The sequence below is a fragment of the Saimiri boliviensis genome, chromosome 19, assembly GCF_048565385.1.
Source record: "Saimiri boliviensis isolate mSaiBol1 chromosome 19, mSaiBol1.pri, whole genome shotgun sequence".
Classification (NCBI taxonomy): domain Eukaryota; kingdom Metazoa; phylum Chordata; class Mammalia; order Primates; family Cebidae; genus Saimiri; species Saimiri boliviensis.
This window is the reverse complement of record NC_133467.1, coordinates 38,247,454-38,270,546: the sequence shown is the minus strand read 5'-3', so window position 1 is coordinate 38,270,546 and position 23,093 is coordinate 38,247,454. Positions and strand designations below refer to the sequence as shown.

At 42.5% G+C, this 23,093-nt stretch overlaps 1 protein-coding gene and 1 long non-coding RNA gene across 7 annotated transcripts in view; one reads left to right on the top strand and one right to left on the bottom strand.

Annotated features, from left to right (window-relative positions):
* The window catches only part of LOC101034294 (acyl-coenzyme A thioesterase THEM4), a 41,439-nt gene extending 34,932 nt beyond the window's left edge, over positions 1-6,507 (bottom strand). For all 3 annotated transcript variants that reach the window (XR_012515016.1, XM_039460090.2, XM_039460089.2), the window contains exon 1: positions 6,236-6,507. Coding sequence is in view for 2 of the 3 variants with exons in the window: in XM_039460090.2 (XP_039316024.1) it covers positions 6,236-6,334 (99 nt within the window). In the remaining variant the exon portion in view is untranslated. The remainder of the gene's footprint in view (positions 1-6,235) is intronic.
* A 39-nt stretch (positions 6,508-6,546) lies between these two features.
* Positions 6,547-23,093, top strand: part of LOC104649915 (uncharacterized) — a 128,343-nt gene continuing 111,796 nt past the window's right edge. Inside the window, exons 1-2 of one of the 4 annotated variants that reach the window (XR_012515017.1) lie at positions 6,547-7,491; positions 11,395-11,555. This is a non-coding gene — a long non-coding RNA (uncharacterized LOC104649915). The remainder of the gene's footprint in view (positions 7,492-11,394; positions 11,556-23,093) is intronic. The other 3 variants (XR_012515019.1, XR_012515018.1, XR_012515020.1) reach the window with 3 other exon arrangements.

Here is a 23,093-nt window from a genome sequence, read left to right as displayed (position 1 = left end):
TTATGATAAGGAGTCCGTGTGACCCCCCCGAGACACATATTTGTCCTAAATTCAATTCCAAGTTTCGGGTCAAAGCCCTAGGAAAGAAAACTGGATTTAAGGGCTCCAGAGGCAGACGATAACAGAAGTTAAATGGCACAGCACAGGCGAACATGGCTAATTCCTGCCGATTAAACCAAACCTCCCGTTTAATGGATAAAGGTTGTGCTAACATCCATGGCATAAATGAAGTTTAGGGAACTCCAAGGTTACTGACAGTAGCGGTGATAGAGGCATAGGTGAAAGCAGATAATCCCTATTCTCCAGGGCCTCCCTGTTCTATAGGTGGCATCCTGTCACAGTTGCCAGGACTTGGGGATACAAGGACGGATGGAGGAAAGAAAGAGAAATGCCTCACTTTCCCTCCCTCGCATACCGCAGGTATTTGCTAGGAAGAGACACTTGCTCCGCTCGTTCTAGATGAGTAGCCATCCATCTTCAGTCTGTACCCCTTTCGAATGCATCCTGAACCCCTGGGATTCCTTTGAAAAACAGCTTCTTTTTCCTTTCTCCTCCTCTGTCCTCTCTTCACTGATAGGTCATTGTGTCTCTGTACTATGGGACACTCCCCTCAGATGCATCTTCCAAACTGGGAAGAGTTAATTTCCCAGACCTTAAACTGGTTGGCATAGGATTAGGCTCAAGGAAAGGGAACCCAGAAGCCTGACACACTGGCAATGGTTTGTTTGTTTTTTTTAAACTAGTCGGGCTTTTGGACTCCCTCCCCCTGTACAAACTGGTAAAAGGCCTTGGGATTTCTGAGCTGTCCTTACCCCCGCCGTGTTTCATTTTAATAAGGCTTCTAATAATCCAGTTTGTCCCTTCTTCCCTTCAAGCCATCAAACTCCAAACAGTCATGCAACCGGAGCTTTGGATGTTGGCCCCTTTTGCCAGGAACCCTCAGATAGGCCTGAGAGAGCTCTGATGGCCTTTTCTCAAAAACAGCGTCCCCTGTAAGCAGGAAGCAGTTAAGACCAGTCTTTACCCTTATCCTTATTCCAAAGGCAGTTAAATGTACTTTAGATGGGGAATGAGACAGCCAAGTATAAAGGGGTCCCCAAGGAATCTCCAACGGGCCTGCACAGCAGGAAAAAGGGATGGAACCATGGAAGTTCGCGCTGTTCTGTTTACAGAGGGAAGGAGCCTGGCCTCTTGAGTTCCTGTGTGGTGGGACAGAAGCCAGGTAACAGGCTTTCCTTTCACTCTGCTGAAAGTTTTTCTCTTTTTCCTTTTTCACGCAATAAATTCTAGTTTTCTCACCCTTCTATGTGTCCATGAACCTAATCTTTCCTGGTCACATAACAAGAACCTGGTTTTTAGCTGAACTGAGAAGAAAGTCCTACAACAGTAGAACTTGTTAAGAAAAGTTATGACTCTTTAAATGTGTCTTCTTTTAAGAGTAAGTTACTGAACATTAAAAAGCATGATTTATAAAGCCTGTAAATACTAATACTTATTCTCAGCACAGATTACAAGGCACCAACATATAATTAAAAAAATGAATTCACCTTTGTAAGACTAGCACATCCTTTTCCCAAAGTGCAAGATGGTACAGGATTAGTGACTAATCTGCATTCATTGTTCTTTAAAAGAAAACTACAGTAGCTTAATAGAAATACTATACTCGGGCCAGGCGCCGTGGCTCAAGCCTGTAATCCCAGCACTTTGGGAGGCCGAGGCGGGTGGATCACGAGGTCGACAGATCGAGACCATTCTGGTCAACATGGTAAAACCCCGTCTCTACTAAAAAAATGCAAAAAATTAGCTGGGCATGGTGGCACGTGCCTGTAATCCCAGCTACTCAGGAGGCTGAGGCAGGAGAATTGCCTGAACCCAGGAGGCGGAGGTTGCAGTGAGCCAAGATTGCGCCATTGCACTCCAGCCTGGGTAACAAGAGCGAAACTCCGTCTCTGTCGTGGACTGTCCGGGACGGGTAGGCACGTCTGCCTGGGGGTCTCTCGACCTGCAAGAGGGTCCCAATACTTGGAAGAGGGAGTGCGCCTGGAAAAATAATAAAGACAGAGAGAGAGAAAGCGAGGCGTCTGAAGGGCTGATAGGCTGTGCCTAAACAGCAAATTTTATTTTTCAAAGGCCAGGAATAAATACACTTTCTTGGCTTTGGTCTACGTCATAGTAAGAGGAATGTAAATGTATGCCTCACATGGCCTATACAATAGAGAAGTCAGATATGCGATCAATGGTTGTAAAAAGTAACAAAATTTTCTACAATCACAAAGTTTGTTTGCATCCAAACATTATTCACAAAGCTTGTTTATATCCAAACATTGTTCACAAGAATTGTTTATATCTAAACATTATTCATGAATCTCTGAGTTAGGAATCCAAGCCATCCCTTATGGTGGCATTTTTCTTTGCAAATATCGACAGTTAAACCATTATCTAGGGTACAAGGCAGTTAGGTAAGTAAAGGTTAAAACTTATTCTTAAAGTCATAAAAAGGTCATAGCAGGAACCGGTTGCTGGTAGGGGGTTACTCGGTCTAGCAGCAACACATAGTTTTAGGCCCAAACGATATTGTGGTTGATATTAGAAACTGATCATTCATCTTTCAGTTCCTATATTTCCGGATAGCTCGACTGCCTCCAGTAGGAAACTGTGTTTGGGATCAAACTCACCGTATAGTGAGACTCACGCCTTTTAGGGGTCTCACACGGAAGTGTTCCCCACACGTCTCAAAAAAAAAAAAAAAAAAGAAATACTATACTCATCTAAATTACTATGTCTTTCAGTTCTTATCAATACAGAGTTGTTCCCTTATCTTGTTTCCTTAAGTAGTTCATTACAGCACATAGTACATACATATTTTAATTTTACAATTTCACTCCTGTTAAATAAAATTCATAGGAGGCCATTGGTTTTGCCTGAGCTTCTACACCAGGCCTAAAAGACCAAAGCAAAATGGAGTTACTTATGCTGAAGTTCCACAACTTTAAGTGGGAATTAAGTTGCTTATCTGATCTTTTAAGGAGAGTAAGAGAGACAACAGCCAAATCCCCAAACAAGCCAGTTTTAGATAGCATGATAAGGGTGTCTCCTCTGCTTTAACCTTTACAAGGAAAGCAATTTTGAAACCAGTTTAGCCCCTTTTGTCTCCAAAGCCAACCTCCTCTGCTCAGTGCATCAGACGGGTCATTCTATTTTATAGGAGAAAGTGTTGTTTGATTCTGGATTGCATTGCAAATAAAAGCCAATTAAGATCTTTAGTTTATAAACTAAATTTGTAATCTTATTTTATGACAGTTCTGGCCCACATGGACAAAGGGACTGCAGGGACACTGCTGACAACTCCTGAGATCCCTTGACGTATGCAAGAGACACTGGCCATGTCTTTTGAGGCTCCCCTGTCTGCTTCAAAGAGTCCGAAGATTGTACAACCATGGTCAGACTTTACTTTTTTTTTTTTTTTTTTTTTGAGACAGAGTCTTGCCTGTCTTCCATGCTGGAGTGAAATGGTGCAATCTTGGCTCACTGCAACCTCCGCATCCTGGGTTCAAGCGATTCTCCTGCCTCAGCCTCCTGAGGAGCTGGGATTATAGGCATGTACCATCACACCTGGCTATTTTTTTGTATCTTTAGTAGACATGGGGTTTTACATGCTGGCATGGTCTCGAACTCCTGACCTTGTGATCTGCCTGCCTTGGCCTCCCAAAGTGCTGGGATTACAGTCATGAGCCACCTGCCCAGCGTAGACTTTGCTCTTTTTGCATTGATCTACCTTGATCATTTTGGCTTCTAATTCCAGGATTAGTTTGTGCTATGAGAGGAAACATGAACTTGGGGTGGGGACCAAAGATTAGTTTGTGCTATGTGATAGCATATGACCTTTTGGGGTTTGCAGTGGCTTGGTGAGTCACTGGCAAGAGTGACAGTCTTGACAGAAACATAACTTGGTCCCCTAGGGAGGTCTCAGGTGTCTGACTGGGTCAGACAGAAACTGGCAATAAATGGCAATTATTGCAGGGGGTGTAAACTCTGGCTTTCAGAAATTCACAGGGATTTTATGTCTGTTATCTTAATTTCTTTTTCTTGTATGCTTAGGTAGGGAAAAATCATTGGCTGATTTGGTTAAGGGGATCTCAATGCGAAAACCAGAACGTGGCCTGCACTTGAGAGCATCAGAATGCTTGCCACCAAAAAACAGACTCCTGGGTTAGGATAAGCAAGTTATGGAAATGGGTTAGCTTCAAGAAAACTTCTGTGCAAGGAGGGAACATGTGAGGGCATTACATGACCCAACCCTGCGGAATTTCTTTCTTTTTTTTTTTTTTTTGAGAAGTTTCACCTCTGTTGCCTAGGCTGGAGTGCAGTGGTGTGATCACAGTTCACTGCAACCTCCTGGGCTCAAGAGATCCTCCTACCTCAGCCTCCCAAGTAGCTGGGATCACATTCATGTGCCACTATGTCCAGCTAATTTTTTGTAGTGACGGGGTTTCCCTTTATGTCTATAAAGTCAACCTCCTCGGCTCAGTTCATCCTAACATTCTACTTTATAGAATGAGGAGTTGCGTGATTCTACCATTGCAAATAAAAGCCAATTAAGATCTTTAAAGTAAATATGTTATAATTTTGTCTTTAGACACCGGTTCTCCTACACTAGATTGTGAGCTTCTTAAGAGAAAGGATTGTTTCTTTCTTACCTGTACATCGTCAGTGGCCAGTAATGCCTGACATAGTGTTGGGGCTTAATCGGTATTTATTGAATACATCAGTAAAGCACAAAATAGAGATATGTAAACAGGTAACATTTAATACTATTTTAGGCATTGAGTTAAACAGTTTGCTTGCATTACATCATAATCTAACAACCTTTAAAGGTGAAGAAACTGGCTTAGGAGAGGATATTAATGATTATCTCAAATCCAGAAGCCTTCTGCTCACTTCCAGTGTTGGCTGTTTTGTTTCTCAGAAACAAGACAAGTCAGAGAGAATCAGGATTAAACCACTGGAAGAGATGGTGCTCTTCTGGGATCGGCAATGGTTAGGAGCCAGACTGCCTAGGTTCAGAGTGTGTGACCCTGAAGAACCTTTATTAGTATTAGTCGTAGCAGTAGTGGTCCTTTCCCTGCTGAATTGAACAGAGTCCAGCATCCTGCACTCTGCTTCAAAACTGAGTTGAGTATACATACTTCAAAACATCATGTTGTACACGATAAACATACGAGTTTTTATCTGTCAATTAAAAATAAATTAGAAAAAAAAAAAAAATGAGGCCGGGCGCGGTGGCTCAAGCCTGTAATCCCAGCACTTTGGGAGGCCGAGGCGGGTGGATCACGAGGTCAAGAGATCGAGACCATCCTGGTCAACATGGTGAAACCCTGTCTCTACTAAAAATACTAAAAATTAGCTGGGCATGGTGGCGTGTGCCTGTAATCCCAGCTACTCAGGAGGCTGAGGCAGGAGAATTGCCTGAACCCAGGAGGCGGAGGTTGCGGTGAGCCGAGATCGCGCCATTGCACTCCACCCTGGGCAACAAGAGCGAAACTCCGTCTCAAAAAAAAAAAAAAAAAAGGCAGAGCGTAGTGACTCACGCCTGTAATCCCAGTGCTTTGTGAGGTTCAGGCAGGAGGACCGCTTGAGCCCAGGAGTTCAAGATTACAGTGACTGCTACTGCACTTCAGCCTGGGTGACAGAGCTAAACGCTGTCTCTCTCTCTCTTTTTTTTTTTTTTGAGACGGAGTCTTGCTCTGTAGCCCAGGCTGGAGGCAACCTCCACTGCCTCAACCTCCCTTGTAGTCGGGATTACAGGTAGGCCCCAGCACGCCCGGCTAATTTTGTATTTTTAGTAGAGACGAGGTTTCTCATGTTGGTCAGGCTGGTCTCGAACTCCTGACCTCAGGTGATCCGCCCGCCTCGGCCTCCCAAAGTGTTGGGATGACATGGATGAGCCACCGCGCCCGGCCGACCTTGTCTCTTAAAACACACAAAAAACTAAAACAAACAAACAAACAAACAAACAAAACCAAACAAAAAAACAAACCGGGGTGACTTTCCCGTCCTGTTTCTTACGGTCAGAATTTCAGGACTGAGTATTCCCAGGCCCCGGCTGCTTATGCCGCCGTGTGGTGCCGAAGTGAGATTTATTCTGAGGTCGGCCGGTCGAAGGCTCTGCTACGGCAGGCGTGTTTCTGACTGCGAGTCCCGCTCCCGCCCCACACCCGGGAATGCCCAGACTCACCAGCGCCGCTCGCGGCTCGCTGCCCGGCGCGCGCCGGCCTCCTGGCAGCCGGCGCAGGGTCCCGAGCGGGCGCAGCCCCGCGGCGCAGCTCCTCAGCATGGCTCGGAGCAGCGCGGGAGACCCGGCCGCCTTTGGCCTCGCCACGGCCGGCGCGCGGTCCCTCCACCGCGAGACCGCTCGCCCGAGTGAACCCTTGGGTTGGGCGCCGCGCGGAGCTTGGCAAGGAGGCGGTGCGTACGGCAGCGGGCGGGGTGTGAGGCTGGCGGGGCCCCGGGCAGCGCACGGCTGGGAGCCAATCTTCTGGTTCCGGCCTTTTCCTTCCGGAAGACTTCCCGCTTCTGCCAGGGGCCCCTTCCGGGGCGTCTCAAAGGTGAGGGGAGCGCGGCTTGAGCGGATGCCGGCTGCCGTTTTCGGCCCCTCAGCCCCTCAGCCCGGGCGCCGACTGGAGTCTTCGCGGTCCTTCTTCCCGTGTGGCCCAGGCGACCGTAGTGCTTCTGTGTCACCAAATAGTCACCAAATAGTGCTTCTGTGTCACCCGCGGGAGACGAGCCCCTCGGGCGGGTAGGAGCGCACGCTAGGAGTGGCATGAATGAAGTGTGTTCTAGAAGGGCGTGGACGAGTCTCTGGGACGCGGTCGATAGGGCTGATTTATAGAGGGCCGTCTGGACACGAAGGGCATTCATACCATTGAAGAGCTGCTTTCCGGCCGGGCGCGGTGGCTCACGCCTGTAATCCCAGCACTTTGGGAGGCCGAGGCGGGTGGATCACGAGGTCAAGAGATCGAGACCATCCTGGTCAACATGGTGAAACCCCGTCTCTACTAAAAATACAAAACATTAGCTGGGCATGGTGGCGTGTGCCTGTAATCCCAGCTACTCAGGAGGCTGAGGCAGGAGAATTGCCCGAACCCAGGAGGCGGAGGTTGCGGTGAGCCGAGATGGCGCCATTGCACTCCAGCCTGGGTAACAAGAGCGAAACTCCGTCTCAAAAAAAAAAAAGAAAAGCTGCTTTCCTTCTCAGTCACAAGCCATGATGAACTGGTGACTGAGACGCTTTGAAAAGAAAGAAAGAAAGAGAAAGAAAGAAAGAAAAGAAAAAGAAAGACAAAAGAAAGGAAGGAAGGAAAGAAAGAAAGAGAAAGAAAAGAAAAGCTGCTTTCCTTGCCAACAGCCTCATACCCTCCCCAGGAGCGCGCTTGCACCTTGGAAGACTTTTTCGTTATGTAAATTCACAGTTAAATTATATTACAAACGAAGGTAATAGACACTGAAAGGGTAATGGGTACTGTAATTATTTTACTGTTATCAATGCTTTTGAGGTTATTTACCTCTTGTATTTGTGCTGTGGGAATACTAGGCGCATACCTTTTGAACTTCGAATTCAATAATCTCAAGGGGACCTTGAAATCAGACTGGGTGGGAGTATTGCCATTACTCAGGTACTGCAAATCCGGGCCATCCTCCCTCTTTATTTTTAAATGCTTAGCAGCATGCCACAGCCTTAGTCCATCCTGAGATGAAGACTCTAATGATTTTTTTTTTTTTTAATTTTGAGACAGAGACTCGCAAAGATACCACTATTGCACTGCAGCCTGGGCAACATACTGATACTCCATCTCAAAAAAGCAATATATATTTTTTTTTTTTTGAGACGGAGTTTCGCTCTTGTTACCCAGGCTGGAGTGCAATGGCACGATCTCGGCTCACCGCAACCTCCGCCTCCTGGGCTCAGGCAATTCTCCTGCCTCAGCCTCCTAAGTAGCTGGGATTACAGGCACGAGCCACCACGCCCAGCTAGTTTTTTTTTTTTTTGTATTTTTAGTAGAGACGGGGTTTCACCATGTTGACCAGGATGGTCTCGATCTCTCGACCTCGTGATCCACCCGCCTCGGCCTCCCAAAGTGCTGGGATTACAGGCTTGAGCCACCGTGCCCGGCAAAAGCAATAAATTAAAAAGGAAACTCCAAGGATCTGAATGCGTTAGCTATTTTTCCTTGACTCCTTTCCCATGAACAATTCCAGCTGTTTGTCAGTAGGTAAGAATACACAGATATATTTTAAGCCTCCACTTAAATGGGGGAAGGTATAACATTCTGAGACAAAGGGAGTTGGAGAGAGAAGGCAATGCAGTTAGGAGGGCCCTTGGGATCCTAGAGCCACTGAACTGAAGATCAAGCATAAAGGATGGCTGTTGAGAGTCTGTAGAGATTGTTTTCTGATATCTCCTAACCACACCCTCCCCCTCCCATATTCTCTTTAACTCAGTTGTCTTCCTCTTTAATATATTACTATAATATATTAATAGTATTGCAGTTTCCTGGCAGCAGGGATGGGGTCAGATTGCCTTATTAATTGTAACAATGTGCACATAGTGCTTAAATATTTGTTTAGTAGCAAGAACCCAGAGTATCTTTGGTGTCTATTTAGTCTTACCGTGTTGTGCATGCAGATGGAGGCACACAAGTATTACAGAAGCCTCTAAAATTGAGATGACTACTGTTAATGAATAGAAAAGTTTATTCAGATAACTTAAAATTGCATGTATTTACAATTTACAATGTAGTCAGTCAATCAAAACCCATCGACTTCAACCTGCTAAGATTGTCTATGAGATTAATGCACCGATAGCTCACCTATCAGCTTCTTTTTTTTTTTTTTTTTGAGTTGGAGTCTTGTCTGTTGGCAGGCTGGAAGTGCAGTGGCAAGATCTCGGCTCGCTACAACCACCGCCTCTAGGGTTCAAGTGATTCTCCCTGCCTCAGCTTCCCGAGTAGGTGGGATTACAGGTGTGTGCCGCCACACCAGGCTAATTTTTTATATTTTTGGTAGAAACGGGGTTTCACCATGTTGGCCAGGCTGGTCTTGAACTCCTGACCTCAGGTGATCTGCCCACCTCCCAAAGTGCTGGGACAGGCATGAGCCACCACACTTGGCACCTATCAGCTTCTTAAACTACTTTAGACTTAGGGCAATTATAGGTCAGTTACACTCAGTTTAACCTTCATTAAACTTAAAATTTTTCAAGTAGCAGCAGGGCATTTAGCTAAGTCATCCACACTCTTGCATAGCTTACTCTGGGGTATTTGTGTTGACAGCATGTATTAAATGTCTGGCCAGATTTGGAAGAGGAAGGGCAGGTTACAGTTTAGAAGTAGGATTGGGCCGGGCGCGGTGGCTCAAGCCTGTAATCCCAGCACTTTGGGAGGCCGAGGCGGGTGGATCACGAGGTCAAGAGATCGAGACCATCCTGGTCAACATGGTGAAACCCCGTCTCTACTAAAAATACAAAAAATTAGCTGGGCGTGGTGGCGCGTGCCTGTAATCCCAGCTACTCCGGAGGCTGAGGCAGGAGAATTGTCTGAACCCAGGAGGCGGAGGTTGCGGTGAGCCGAGATTGCGCCATTGCACTCCAGCCTGGGTAACAAGAGCGAAACTCCGTCTCAAAAAAAAAAAAAAAAAAAAAAAGAAGTAGGATTGATAGGCTATGGAAGTGGAAGAGTTTGAAGCTTGTATGGTTTAGGCAAGGAACAAATGTTCAATCTTGATAGAACTATGCTTCGAATAAACCAATGATATGAAGCTTAATAGTCTTCTTACCATTATTTAATTTTTTAGACAGCTTTATTGAGATATAGTTGACATAGGCTAGACGCAGTGGCTCATGCCTGTATCCCAGCACTTTGGGAGGCCGAGGCAGGTGGATCACATGAGGTCAGGAGTTCGAGTCCAGCCTGGCCAATATGGTGAAACCCCATCTCTACTAAAACACAAAAATTAGCTGGGTGTGGTGGTGCATGCCTGTAATTCCAGCTACTTGAGAGGCTGAGGCAGGAGGATCGCTAGAACCCGGGAGGCAGAGGTTGCAGGGAGCTGAGATCGTGCCATTGTGTTCTGGCCTGGACAATAAGAACAAAACTCTGTTTAAAAAACAAAAACAAAAACCGGGCATGGTGGCTCATGCCTGTAATCTCAGCACTTTGGGAGGCTGAGGCAGGCAGATCACAAGGTCAGGAGTTCAAGACCAGCCCAACCAACATGGTGAAACCCCGTCTCTACTAAAAATACAAAAATTAGCCAGGCATGGTGGCACACTCCTGTAATTCCAGCTACTCAGAAGGCTGAGCCAGGAGAATCGCTTGAACCCAGGAGTGGAGGTTGCAGTGAGCCAAGATTGTGCCACTGTACTCCCATGCCGGGCTACAGAATGAGACTCCATCTCAAAAAGAAAAAAAGAGATACAGTTGATATAAAATTATTTAAAGTGTACAGTTGGATGTTTTGATACAAGTTTATACCCATACAACTATCACTGTAATCAAGGTAATGCGCATATCTATTATCCACAAGTTTGCTCATGTCCTTTTGTAAACCCTCCTTTCTATTCTACAGTGCTTTCTGTCACTGTAGATAAATTTGCATTTTCTAGAGTATTATATAAATGGAATTATATAGTATGTACTTTTTGTGATCTGAATTTTTTAAAGTTGCTGTAACTATTTTGAGATTCAGGTTCTGCTTATGTCAAGAATTTATTTTTTAAAGTTGCTTTGTAGTATTCCATTGTATGGATGTACCACAATTTTTTCATTCACCCATGGATGACCTTTTGGGTTATTTCCAGTTTTTGTGGATTACAAATATAGCTGCCATGAGTACAAGTCTTTGTATGGATATATGCTTTCTTTTCTCTTGGATAGGTAAGAGTGGAATGGTTAGACCATGTGGTAGATGTATGTTTAACTTTTTAAGGAACTGCCAAACTGTTTTCCAAAGTAGTTGTATCATTTTACCAGTAGTGTATAAGGATTTCAGTTTTTCCATATCCTTGCCAACCTTTGGTATGATCAATCTTTTATATTTTAGCCATTGTAACTAGATGTGTGTAAGTATTTTATTGTGTGTTTTTTTTTTAATCTTATGGGCTTATTTTTAATCTGTGTATCTTTTTCATGAAATTTCTATCCAAATATTTTAACCATTTAAAAAAATGAAGTATTTGTATTCTTATTATTGCACTTTATGTGTTTCTGTCTGATAACCGTTTCACATCTAAATTTTAAATTAAATTTTGAATCTGCATTTATATGAAAATTGAATGACAATACAATGCTGGATGCTTTAATATTTCTTGCTGAATTTTTATTGGATTTGTTTTCATAGATCTCACTCTTGGAAAGGATGTTTTCTTGAATTGTTATTCATGGGGCAAGGCACCAAAATGAGTCTCCGAATGGGTGAACGAGCCATCATCCTTTCAGTAGCAGGAGAAGGGTGACTGTGAAGGAGGACATTGAAAAAAGGAATCGCAGCCTCATTTTCAGGTAGATGCAATTCATCTGCATCATTAGTATTTTAATATAATGTATAGAGTTACTGTGTGTGTGTGTGTGTGTGTGTGTGTGTGTATGTGTGTGTGTGTTAACCATCATACATTATGTCCATGTAATGTTGTATGGTTCTTGAAGTCATTTTAATCACATGGGGTAGAGGGAGATTTCTACTTGGGGGTGCCAGGTAGATGGTATTGTCATTTACTACCTGTCTTATGCTCTAGCCGTACAGGTCTCCTTTCAGCTCCTGGAGTGCCCCAGATTTTTCCTCCCCAGGGCCTTCTTGGGTGTTGTTGCTCTGCTTGCAAAGCTCTTTCCCCTACTCTTTTTTTCTTTCTTTCTTTCTTTCTTTTTTTTTTTTTTTGAGATGGAGTATCGCTCTGTTGCCCAGGCTGGAATGCATTGGTGCGGTCGCAGCTCACTGCAACCTCCACCTCCCAGGTTCAAGCGATTCTCCTGCTTCAACCTCCTGAGTAGCTCGGATTACAGGCACCTGCCACCACACCTGGCTAATTTTTTGTATTTTTAGTAGAGCTGGGGTTTCACCATGTTGACCAGGCTGGGCTTTAACTCCTGACCTTGTGATCCGCCCGCCTCAGCCTCCCAAAGTGCTGGGATTACAGGCATGAGCCACCGCGCCCGGCTCCCCCTCCTCTTTACATAACTAACTCCTAAGTTTTTGGTGTCAGCATAATTGCCACTTTCTTAGGGATGCCTTCTCTGAACAAAGTGCTTACTAGATTTCAGATAGTATGCCAAGTGCTTTATATACATGATTTTATTTAATCTGAATTAGGTCCTCATTAAATTCTCTCAGAGTGCAGAAACTTTTCCTTTAGAGCAATTTTTGTAGTTTGTAGTTAAATATTGTGTGCTACCTGTCTCTCTGAGGAGACTATAAGCTTTTTCCATGTCTCTTTTGTATACTCATGCATCCTCAATGATGGGCAGATCTTAGACACTCAAAAATAATTGTCGAATGAACTAACGAGTGGAGAACATTTGGAAGGAGGGCTGGGATCTTTACTCTTTCAACTTTTTCTCTCTAGTTATCTCGTCAATTCCCATGGTTTAAATACCTTTTATATGCTGATGAATCCTAACTTTTTATCTCTCGTTCAAAGTTCTCTTCATTTAATCATCAGGATAATCATGTGAGATTACCATTATTATCCATTTACAGCTGAAACACATGGAGAAAATTATATATTCCCATGCCATCATCAAATGTAGGTAGGGTTTCATGTATGTTATGATGCATTCCTAAGAAAGTTCTTCTATATCATTCTCATTACAGAGTGTTGCAGCACCTTAAGACAGGGTGAAAAAAAAAATGTAAAATACAGAGTGCTAGGTTGGTCTTTTTCAACATTGCCTTGTTGAATTCAGAGTTAAGGGCATCTGTAATATTTGTTATGTAAAGACAGCTGGATTGACAGACCAACCAAGCTGTTACATGAAGATTCTGGTAATGAGTGAGATGGGATGAGCTGAATAAGCAGAAATCTTTACAGAATTCTAACTTAAGAATGCTTATTTTTGCCTTGGTATACTGTGAATAATAAAAAAGCACCATTTATAAATACTTACAAATGCTTAATACAGATTTTGAGTCACCAACATGTGACTAAAAGAACAAATCTACTTCTGTAGTTGTGGGATTACTGTAGGCCATACTTCTTTAGTGCTGTATGAAACCATTTAGGGTTTACACTAATCCAAATACCTTAAGAGTCTCAAAAAGAAAACCCACAGTAGATGAATAATGAAACTCTCCCTATGCAAGTTACTGAATCCCTGAGCAGGTACAAGCTAAGTCTTGAAGGACAAATTGGAGTTGGCCCGGCAAATGGGGCCAGAAAGGACATTGCAGGTTCCATGTCAAAGTACAGCATGGAATCACCTGGCAAGTTCAGGAAGCTACTGAGAGTTTCTGTGGAGTTTGGGCATCCAGTAAGAGCAAGTTGTGGTGAGAGACGAGGCTGGAAAGGCTGGGCCTTCAAGATCCCAAAGGACTCTGTTCTCCTGTATGTGCTTAGAGATTACTCTGGAGGCAATGAAGAGCTACTGGAAGACTGTTAGTAGAGGACTGGCATTATCTGACTTACATTTTAGAATGATCATGATAGAGGTTATGGGGAAATTGCACTGGAATCAAGGATACACTTGAGTGCTTTGTGGGGGTTGATAGAGTGAGGGGATTTGGTCATGAATGAGGCCGAGGGCATGGGAGAAAAGGAGGACGAGGCTGTCATCCAGGTTTCTTGGACGACCAATAGTGGAGGTACTCTTTAGAAAGGGAAAAAGAGGAGTGTGTTTGGGGGCACAGGGAAGAAAAGTGAGTTCTTTTCTAGATATCTTGTGTTGAAGGTACTGCAGAGATAGTAAAATAGTTTGGAACTTAAGATAAAGACCTGAAAATGTCCTTTGTTTAGAACATAGAACGTATTAGAGACATCAATAAGAGCAGTTGAGGTGGAGAGGCGAGGCTAGAGGAGTGAGTGGGAGGTAGATTGACTACTCTTCACACCACTTATGGACAGCAGCCAGAGGTGAAGAAAGGAATGTTTTTAAAAGAGACATGCTGCTGCTATCTCTTTCTCTCTTTCTCTTCCTTTCTTTTCTTTCCTTTTTTTTCCTTACCATAGACATTTTATTTATAAAATTATTCCCCACTTACATAGTTACATTTTATTTACTCTTTGATACTGCTACAAACTATTTCTGTAATTAAGAAGTATTTAATTTTAATTAGCATATTTTCACATGTAAAATATATATAATATTAATATGACAAATTTTTACTAGTTGTAAGATAATTGTGGACAAGTGTGAATATATTAGCTAAAATATGAGATTGTGAATATTAGCATGTAGAACAAACATTAACATTCCTCCAAACAAGCAACTAAAAGAAGTCATTTTTTTAGTTACTAATTAGTAAACAGTAAAAAAAAATAGATGTTATTCTAGTAATTATGTAAGTCAGTATTTAGACTCAGAAATAATTAAACATATTTATACTCTTATTGTTTATAGTAGAATATATGCTTCTTTTTTTATTGCATTTTATGTTTTGGGGTACATGTGAAGAACATGCAAGATTGTTGCCTTTCCTTTCTTTTCTTTCATATTCTCTCTCTCTCTCTCTCTCTCTCTCTTTCTCTTTCTTTTCTTTTCTCTTTTTTTGAGACGGAGCCTTACACTGTTGCCCAGGCTGGTGTGCAGAGGTGCAATCTTGGCTTCCTGTAACCTCCGCCTCCCAGGTTCAAGCGATTCTCCTGCCTTAGCCTCCTGAGTAGCTAGGATTATAGACTCCTGCCACCACACCCAGCAAATTTTTTCTATTTTTAGTAGAGATGGGGTTGCTGTATGTTGGCCAGGCTGGTCTTGAACTCTTGACCTTTCGATCTGCCCACCTTGGCCTCCCAAAGTGCTGGGATTACAGGCATGAGCCACTGCACCTGGCCTCTTTTTTAAAAAAAAAATACATGGGGTGACTGTAAAGAGAATAAGAAAAACTGTAGTACACCCGTTATTAGGTTGTACTCCTATTCATTGTTTTCAGGTTTTTGTTGTCTAACTGTATACTGGACTGGATCCTGAATTCTAGTTTCCTCCAGTTTCTGGCTATAATTTTCCGACTAAGAACCAGAACTGCTCTTTTCCTAAAGCCCCACAGCTGAAGCTAGACAATTTGATGTAAATTTTAAGGGACAAGTCTCATGCCCGGTGTGTGGACCACATCAAGAGTTCACCAAACTGCCCGATGTCATAACCATAGACATTGAAACCACAAACTGATATGAGTTGTTAACTTTATCATGGGAGTTTTTCTCAAGACTGTCAGAATGGCTGAGTGTGATGGCTCATGCCTGTTGTCCTAGCACTCTGGGAAGCTGACGCAGGTGGATTGCTGAGCCCAGGAGTTTGAGACCAGCCTGGGCAATATGACAAAACCTTGTCTCTACAAAAAATACAGTAATTAGCCAGGCATGGTGGCGCATGCCTGTAGTCCTGGCTACTCAAAAGGCTGAGGTGGGAGGATGGCTTCAGCCCAAGAGGTGGAGGTTGCAGTGAGATGAGATCATGCCACTGCCACTACACTCAAGCCTGGGTGACAGAGCTAGACCCTGTCTCCAAAAAACAAACAAAACTGTCAGAACAATACTCTGCCATAATATGACTCTTATTTTCCTTAATTTTTCCTTGCTTATGCCTGTCTTTTTTGTCTGGCAGAATAATGCTATAGTTAGAATTTCACAATCAGTAGCTTCTGTGGGTAACTTGCAAATTGTCGCTCCATACTCTAGCTCAGTCATGAGTTGATAGATCTTCTGTTAGCTGAACAAGAAAGAATCGCGGCAGTTGCTAGCACTTTTTGCTGCACAAGGATAAATACATTGGGTATCAGAGAGAGTGGGATGAAAAAATTAACAGACTGGCTACTTGGTTAAGATGGATGCACTCCTCATCTGGCTCATTCTTCAATTTATTCTATTTTAGTTCGTTTGTTTCATGAGGACCCTAGTGAAGGAGCATACTCCAGACTCTTAATATTATCCTCCTGAGAGTAATAGTAGTCTCTCTGTTGCACTATATGCTCTCAAAATGTTTTAAATGTTTGTGGCCATAATCCCAGCACTTTGGGAGGCCAAGGTGGGCGGATCACCTGAGGTCAGGAGTTCAAGACCAGCCTGGCCAATGTCGCAAAAACCAGTCTCTACAAAAAATAGCAAAATTAGCTGGGTGTAGTGGTGCATGTCTGTAGTTTCAGCTACTTGGGAAGCTGAGGCAGGAGAATCACTTGAACCTGGGAGGCAGAGGTTGCAGTGAACTGAGATCGCGCCACTGCACCCCAGCCTGGGCGACAGAGTGAGACTCTGTCTCAAAAAAGGAAGTTTTAAATGTTGCATACAGCCATCTGTTGAATGTCAAATAGTCTGTCTTTTGCTGGAATAACAAAAAACTCAAATAAATGCACGACGATGTGGACACTGTACCCTATGAATGATGTGTTGAGACTGGAAACCTAAAATGATGGTAACTGAGACTAGTGCCAATGCCCTTAGTTTTGGTCAGGTTCTCACTTGAGCCTTGACCAAAAGTGGAAAATTGATTAATAAAAATTATAGGAGGCCATTGTTTTGGACTAAGCTCCTGCACTAGGCCCCAGCGATGAGAGTAAAAATCAAACTGAAGTCAGTCATACTGAAGCTTTATGTAACTAAACCAAAACGAAGTTGTTATTTGACCTTCCTAGAAATCAGGAGAGAGAGAGAACAGCCTAATTTCCCAAACAGGCATGATAATAAAGTTTCATCTGCCCTAATCATTACCAAAAAATGTAAACTGATGTTAACCAATTAGTTATTTCTCTATTGTTCTGTTTTCTCTTCCCACCTTACAAGGAAAGTAACTGTGAAATGACTTATCCGCTCTTTGTTCTTTGTTTTTGCTTTCTTCAGCCCTTCTCTGTGTGTAAAAACCAATCTCCTCTGCTCAGCTCATCAGAACACTCGTTCTGTTTTATAGAATGAGGTTTCGTCTTATTCTATGAATGCAAATAAAACCCGTTGAGATCTTTAAACTACATCTTTTGTAATTGTATCCTGTGACACCCCCATTAAGCATTTTCTACATCTAGCCTCTGCCTGTTTCAACATGCTCAAACCTCTTTCGCACAAAACAAGAATCATGACAGCAGAAACCCTCACACGTACACTTCTCATCCATTGCTATCCCTCTCTTTCCACTAAAGACAAAGTACCCTAAGAAACTCCAAACCAACCTACATTTAAAATGTCCTTTTTGTTCTGGCCCCAGATACTATTGAATTGTCATTCACAACTGCCAGCATTAGTTACTCTTTGTCTGCATTCTGGTAAAAAGCTTGGGTTTAAATTGGACTGTGTCCCTTCCTGGCTGAGGGACTTGTTTTTCCAAATAAACAGTTCCTCAGTTCTCTGGCACCAACTAGGTGTTCTACAATTGAATTAAAATCTGACACTAACTACACTGGGTTAGCGCAGACCACATGCTAACCTGGCACTGAATCCCTGAAGACTGCCATCACTTCAGACACCACAAGTGGGATTCCCAGACTACCTGCACTACTGCCTGGCCAACTACAAGTTCTGGGGTTCCCATGACCTCTTCCCTCTTTAGTAATTCCGTACGTGACCTGAAATAATAAAATAGATGCCCTTTTATCAATTAAGATGGACCCAAAGTTTAAGGAAACAAAGTTACCTATGGGTCAGGATTCAGGGCCTGGCTGGCATAGCAAGTTTTGAAATTCCTGAGTAAACTCCCATCTGGCCGGGTGCAGTGGCTCACACCTGTGATCCCGGCACTCTGGGAGGCCGAGGCAGGTGGATCACCTGAGGTCAGGAGTTCGAGACCAGCCCGGCCAACATGGTGAAACCCTGTCTGTACTAAAAATACAAAAAATTAGCCGAGTGTGTTAGTGGTCACCTGTAATTCCAGCTATTTGGGAGGTTGAGGCAAGAGAATCTCTTGAACCCAGGAGGCAGAGGTTGTAGTGAGCCAAGACTGTGCCATTGCACTGCAGCCTAGGCAACAAGAGCGAAATTTTGTCTCAAAAAAAAAAAAAAAGAAAGGAGCAATCAGCTTTGGCTTACATTGCAACTCTGATTGGACACAGGACCAGTCTTACAAACAGTTCCTAATAAGCAACTACAGAATTCAAGCCAGTTTTAACCAGCTTATAGAGGGATGCTGCACACAACCCATGTTTGTGTCCTACAGTTTACCTTTTGACATAAAGGCTAACTTTTACCTCATTTTTATTCTAAAACTCTACCCCAAAGTGAGCATAGGATTTACATAACTATGCTTACCCATTAAACATATATGGGGCTCCCCTCATAAATATGTGCAGCGTTTCCCTCAAACTTGATGTTATCCTGAGGAGCAGTTTGGGGATGTTTGGAATCTTGCGCCCTCTAGCTGCATGACTCTTAAAACCATAATTTCTAATCTTGTGGCTAATTTTTTAGTCCTACAAAGGCAGTCTAGTCCCCAGGTAGGAAGGGGGTTTGTTTTGGGAAAGGGCTGTTATAATCTTTGTTTCAAAGTTAAACTATAATAAGTTCCTCCCAAAGTTAGTTCGGCCTGTGGCCAGGAATGAACAAGGACAGCTTGGAGGTTAGAGGCAAGATGGAGTTGGTTAGGTCAGATCTCTTCACCATCATAATATTCTGTGTTATAATTTTTGCAAAGGCAGTTTCAGTCCCTCCGTTTGGGTTTCTAAAGGCAGGAGTAAATTTCAGGAGTAAATAAGGTTATGAAACACCTTCTTCTTAAGATGCGGGATATGAAGACGGGAAAGGGCGATCGATGATCACTTGAGCTTTCTCCTGCCAATATGAGGCATAATGGGAGTAGGTGTTGACCCTGAGGTAAGAGGAGTGGAACTGCTTTGCAGCTGTTTGCCCATCCTCAGAAGTGCCTGGATGGGGTTTCAAGGCTTGCATGATAAAGCATTAGTATTCTAATTTTAGCACAGCATTTAAGTGAACAGTGAATTATAAGGTGAATAATGAGTCCCAGGATAAAGAGTGAAACTCCTGGCTTCGGAAGCCTTTGTATAATTGATCTTAATCTCTGAGGGATCCAGGTGCATAGCTGTAAGAACCAATCAGGCATGGAGTCACTAGCAGAGAGAGATTTAGGCCAGAGGTTGTTAGACCGATTGGGATCGATGGAAAGAGCATATTTAAATATACCATTCCATATATTTTTAGTCAGTTTTCTAGTCCTGAGACTAGATGAGTTCAGTTAAATGGCTATTTCCCATATCAGGAGGTGGTATTGCAGATGGGCTAGGCCTGTATACGTGATGAAGCAAACATTTTTAATAAGAGGCTTTTTTTTTTTTTTTTTTTGAGTTGGAGTCTTGCTCTGTCACCAGATTGGGGTGCAGTGGCATGATCTCAGCTCATTGCAACCTCTGCCTCCCGGGTTCAAGAGATTCTCACGCCTCAGCCTCTCGAGTAGCTGGGACTACAGGCTGTGCCACCACACCCAGCTAATTTTTCTGTCTTTAGTAGAAACAGGGTTTCACCATGTTGGCCAGGATGGTCTCGATCTCTTGACCTCGTGATCCACCTGCCTCGGCCTCCCAGAGTGCGGAGATTACAGGCGTGAGCCACCACACCAGGCTGCAATAACAGACATTTCTATGGAATAGAAGAAAAAGGTTAATGTTGGGTATAACTTATCCAGATGTTAGACTCAAAATGCCTCTAGCTGTAGATGAGAAAGGCATGGTAATCTGACACATTTTTGTCACCTGTAGGACAAGGAATGGCCTTTAGCTTGCAGGGCCTCTGGAAAAAGATAGTAGAAATTTCATTAAGTAGAAGTCAGAAAAGTGGAAGAAAAGTTTGAAAGCATTAATTTGGGAGCTCATAGTCCACAAAGAATTCAGAGTTTAGTCCAAATTGCTGAAAATAATAAAAACTCTAGAATAGCAGGCAAGACTAGAATCTAACAAGTATGCTACAGCTCTTTTGAAACATAATTTTTCTCTCTAGCCCCCCTTTTTATTAAAGACAAATTATAGGACAAATTTACTTGCAAAATAAGTCTTAGTTTTTTGGGTCTTTTTTGAGATGGACTTTTGCATTTGTTGGCCAGGCTGGAGTGCAGTGGTGCGATCTCAGCTCACCACAACCTCTGCCTCCCAAGTTCGAGTGGTTCTCCTGCCTCAGCCTCCCCAGTAGCTGGGATTATAGCCATGCACCACCACGCCCAACTAATTTTGTATTTTTAGCAGAGACAGGGTTTCTCCATGTTGGTCAGGCTGGTCTCAAACACCTGACCTTAGGTGATCTGCCTGCCTTGGCCTCCCAAAGTGCTGGGATTACAGGTGTGAGACACTGTGCCTGGCCAAGTCTTAGTTTTAAGACTTATTGTGCTTGGCCCAATTATTTGTATAAAGTAGAGCAAGAACAACTTTTTTGCATTTTGGAAATATTTATTCAGAATAGTGGCATGAACTGCTTTTAACAATTTAGAAAAGACTCATCCCCCACAGTTCCTGGGCAGCTCCTCTAAATAAACACTATATACTGTAGTAAACTATAGGCACATTTCCACTGAGTAAAGATTATAAGAAGCCTCAGATCAGGTTTTACCACCAAATTCCAAAACACTTGGAATGCAGGTAGGCTGAGACATTGGCAGGTTTTGTCTTGATAAGCAGATAAGAATGGTAGGAATGCTGGTTGATTATCACCCAATCTGCTTTTTTAATACCTGACGTATTCACAACAACTTATATTTAAAAACTTTAAAAAGTTCTGCACCTCCATCCCCTACAACCGCCATCCAGAATGTGGGACATTGAAGAGTATGATGGGCTTTGTCTATTCTTAACATTTTACATTTAATACTACTAACCCTGTGTGAGATGGATACTGTGATTTCCATTTTACAGATACTGAAACTGAGGCAGAGAAGAAATCAAGCTAGGAAGCAAGGATCTGAAAACAATGTTAGAGCAGGAGGAGTGGAGCTTAGGATTTGAAAACTGAAAGCTGGTCTCTTAATTTATTCTGAACCTGGAAAAGAGACTTGGCAGGGAGTGGTTTAAAAAGATGTATCAAGATTTTGTAATAGGCAAGATCTAGGGCTTGAAAGTCAAAGTACTTGTGGGCCATGTGTTTGGTCTTTGCAGGTCTTGGGATAAACATTCTTAAGTTACCATCCAGTGTTTGGGGGGTTTCTAGTCTCAGTGGATTCTTGAGAAATGTGCACTAGTTGGGTGCTGAAGACAAACCAAAGCAGGAGACTAGCAAGCACTTATGGGGTTTTTGACCTCAAATATGGAATTTTATTGATCAGGCACTATGACACTGTAGAAAACTGTGGGCTCTCTTTCTTAGAGGAAATAGACAGCAAGAGACAGGAACTCCCTGGACTGCTAGATCACGAAGCACCTAGTAAAATCAGCAAAGCAGAACAGACTGGCAGTTACTACACAACAGGTCTATGAGACCATTTATAGTCTGTATTGATTCCAGTTAGGGAGCCATTTTTTTTTTTTGCAAGAATATTACAGTACAGCAAGAATAATTATTTGCCATATAGGCTTTTTTTTAAAATGGGCTTTGCTGAAATTTTGTTCTATAAGGAATCTGATTATACTTTTTAAAACCTCGAGTCCAGCCTTGGATTTATCTATGCCTGAAAATATTTTGCATGAGTCGGATGAATGTTCTTCCTCTTGAGGTCCCAAGATAATGTAGGGCTCCTGGGCCTGCAGAAAGTGACATTCTTTGTTTAACACAGGGCAGGAACTCTTCACAGGGACTGTGTAGACAGAGTCTGAGGCCAGCTTTCCCAAGGGGATTTTATTGGCTTTATAAGTAAAATTTGATTCCTTAATATAACCTGTTTATATTTGAAAGCATGCCATTCTAGTCAAAGCCTTGGTAAAATAACCAGAATCTCTAATTGTATTCTGTTACAAAAGAAAACAGAATCTTATTGCACTTATGCAAATAAATATACTGCCATAAATTGAGCATACACAACAAAATGTTTCTAAATTCAGGAAAAATTAGATAGAGAGAAAGAAATATGCTCCAAATTTTGTTCACCGGAGTACACTTAATTGGTAAAAGTTGTAAATAGTTAAAAAGAAAAAAGTTTTATTGACTGAAAAACAAAAGGATTAGCAATGTTTAACATTATCACCTCTCCATGAGAGTCTTAGTTTTTGTTTTTTTTTTTGCCCCTATTTATTACAGTGGTGCAATTTCTAAAGTTACCAGAGACTGGTATTCAACAGTACCTGTTAGAGTTCTAGGCTAATTATAAACGTTTTGAAAAGGATTAAAGGAGAGAAGGCATTAGACTCCTTTTAGGGGAGAAAACTCTGTTTTTCCTTATGAAACCTCATGAGTATAAATAGACAAGTTCCTCTCAGATCGTAAATATCTTGCTTTTTTACTATGCTACCTGATTTTTTTTCTGAGTAAAAATAGTTTCTATAACAGAAGGTACTCTTGGATGTTTAAGATAAGAAAGAGTATAGTTTAGACACTTAGAGAAATGCCTTTGTCCAAAAAAAAAGAAAATGTGTACTATAAAAGCATCACTGGGTCTAGCTTCATGAAAATTATTTTTTTGGAGACTCAGGATTCAGTGTGGGCTCTTCCCAGAGCACAGAGATCCTGCTAAAAGATGGAGACTAAAATTAGAACTACCTGTCTAAAGAAAATTGCTCTCAATATGCTAATCCTTTTGTTTTTCAGTCAATAAAACTTTTTTCATCTGCCTTTTTTTGTTCTGTATGCCTGTTTTATCAGTATGTTATATGGGTCATGGGTGTCGAAGTGATATTTCACTACCAGACTATGTGAAAGAGTTTAAAATCTCCTTAAAATGTATAAAATTAAGCTACGCCCTGACCACCTGGGGAACATGTTCTCAGTGTCTCCTAAGGGTTGTCACAGGCATGGTCACTCATATTTTGTTCCAAATAAAACTCTTCAA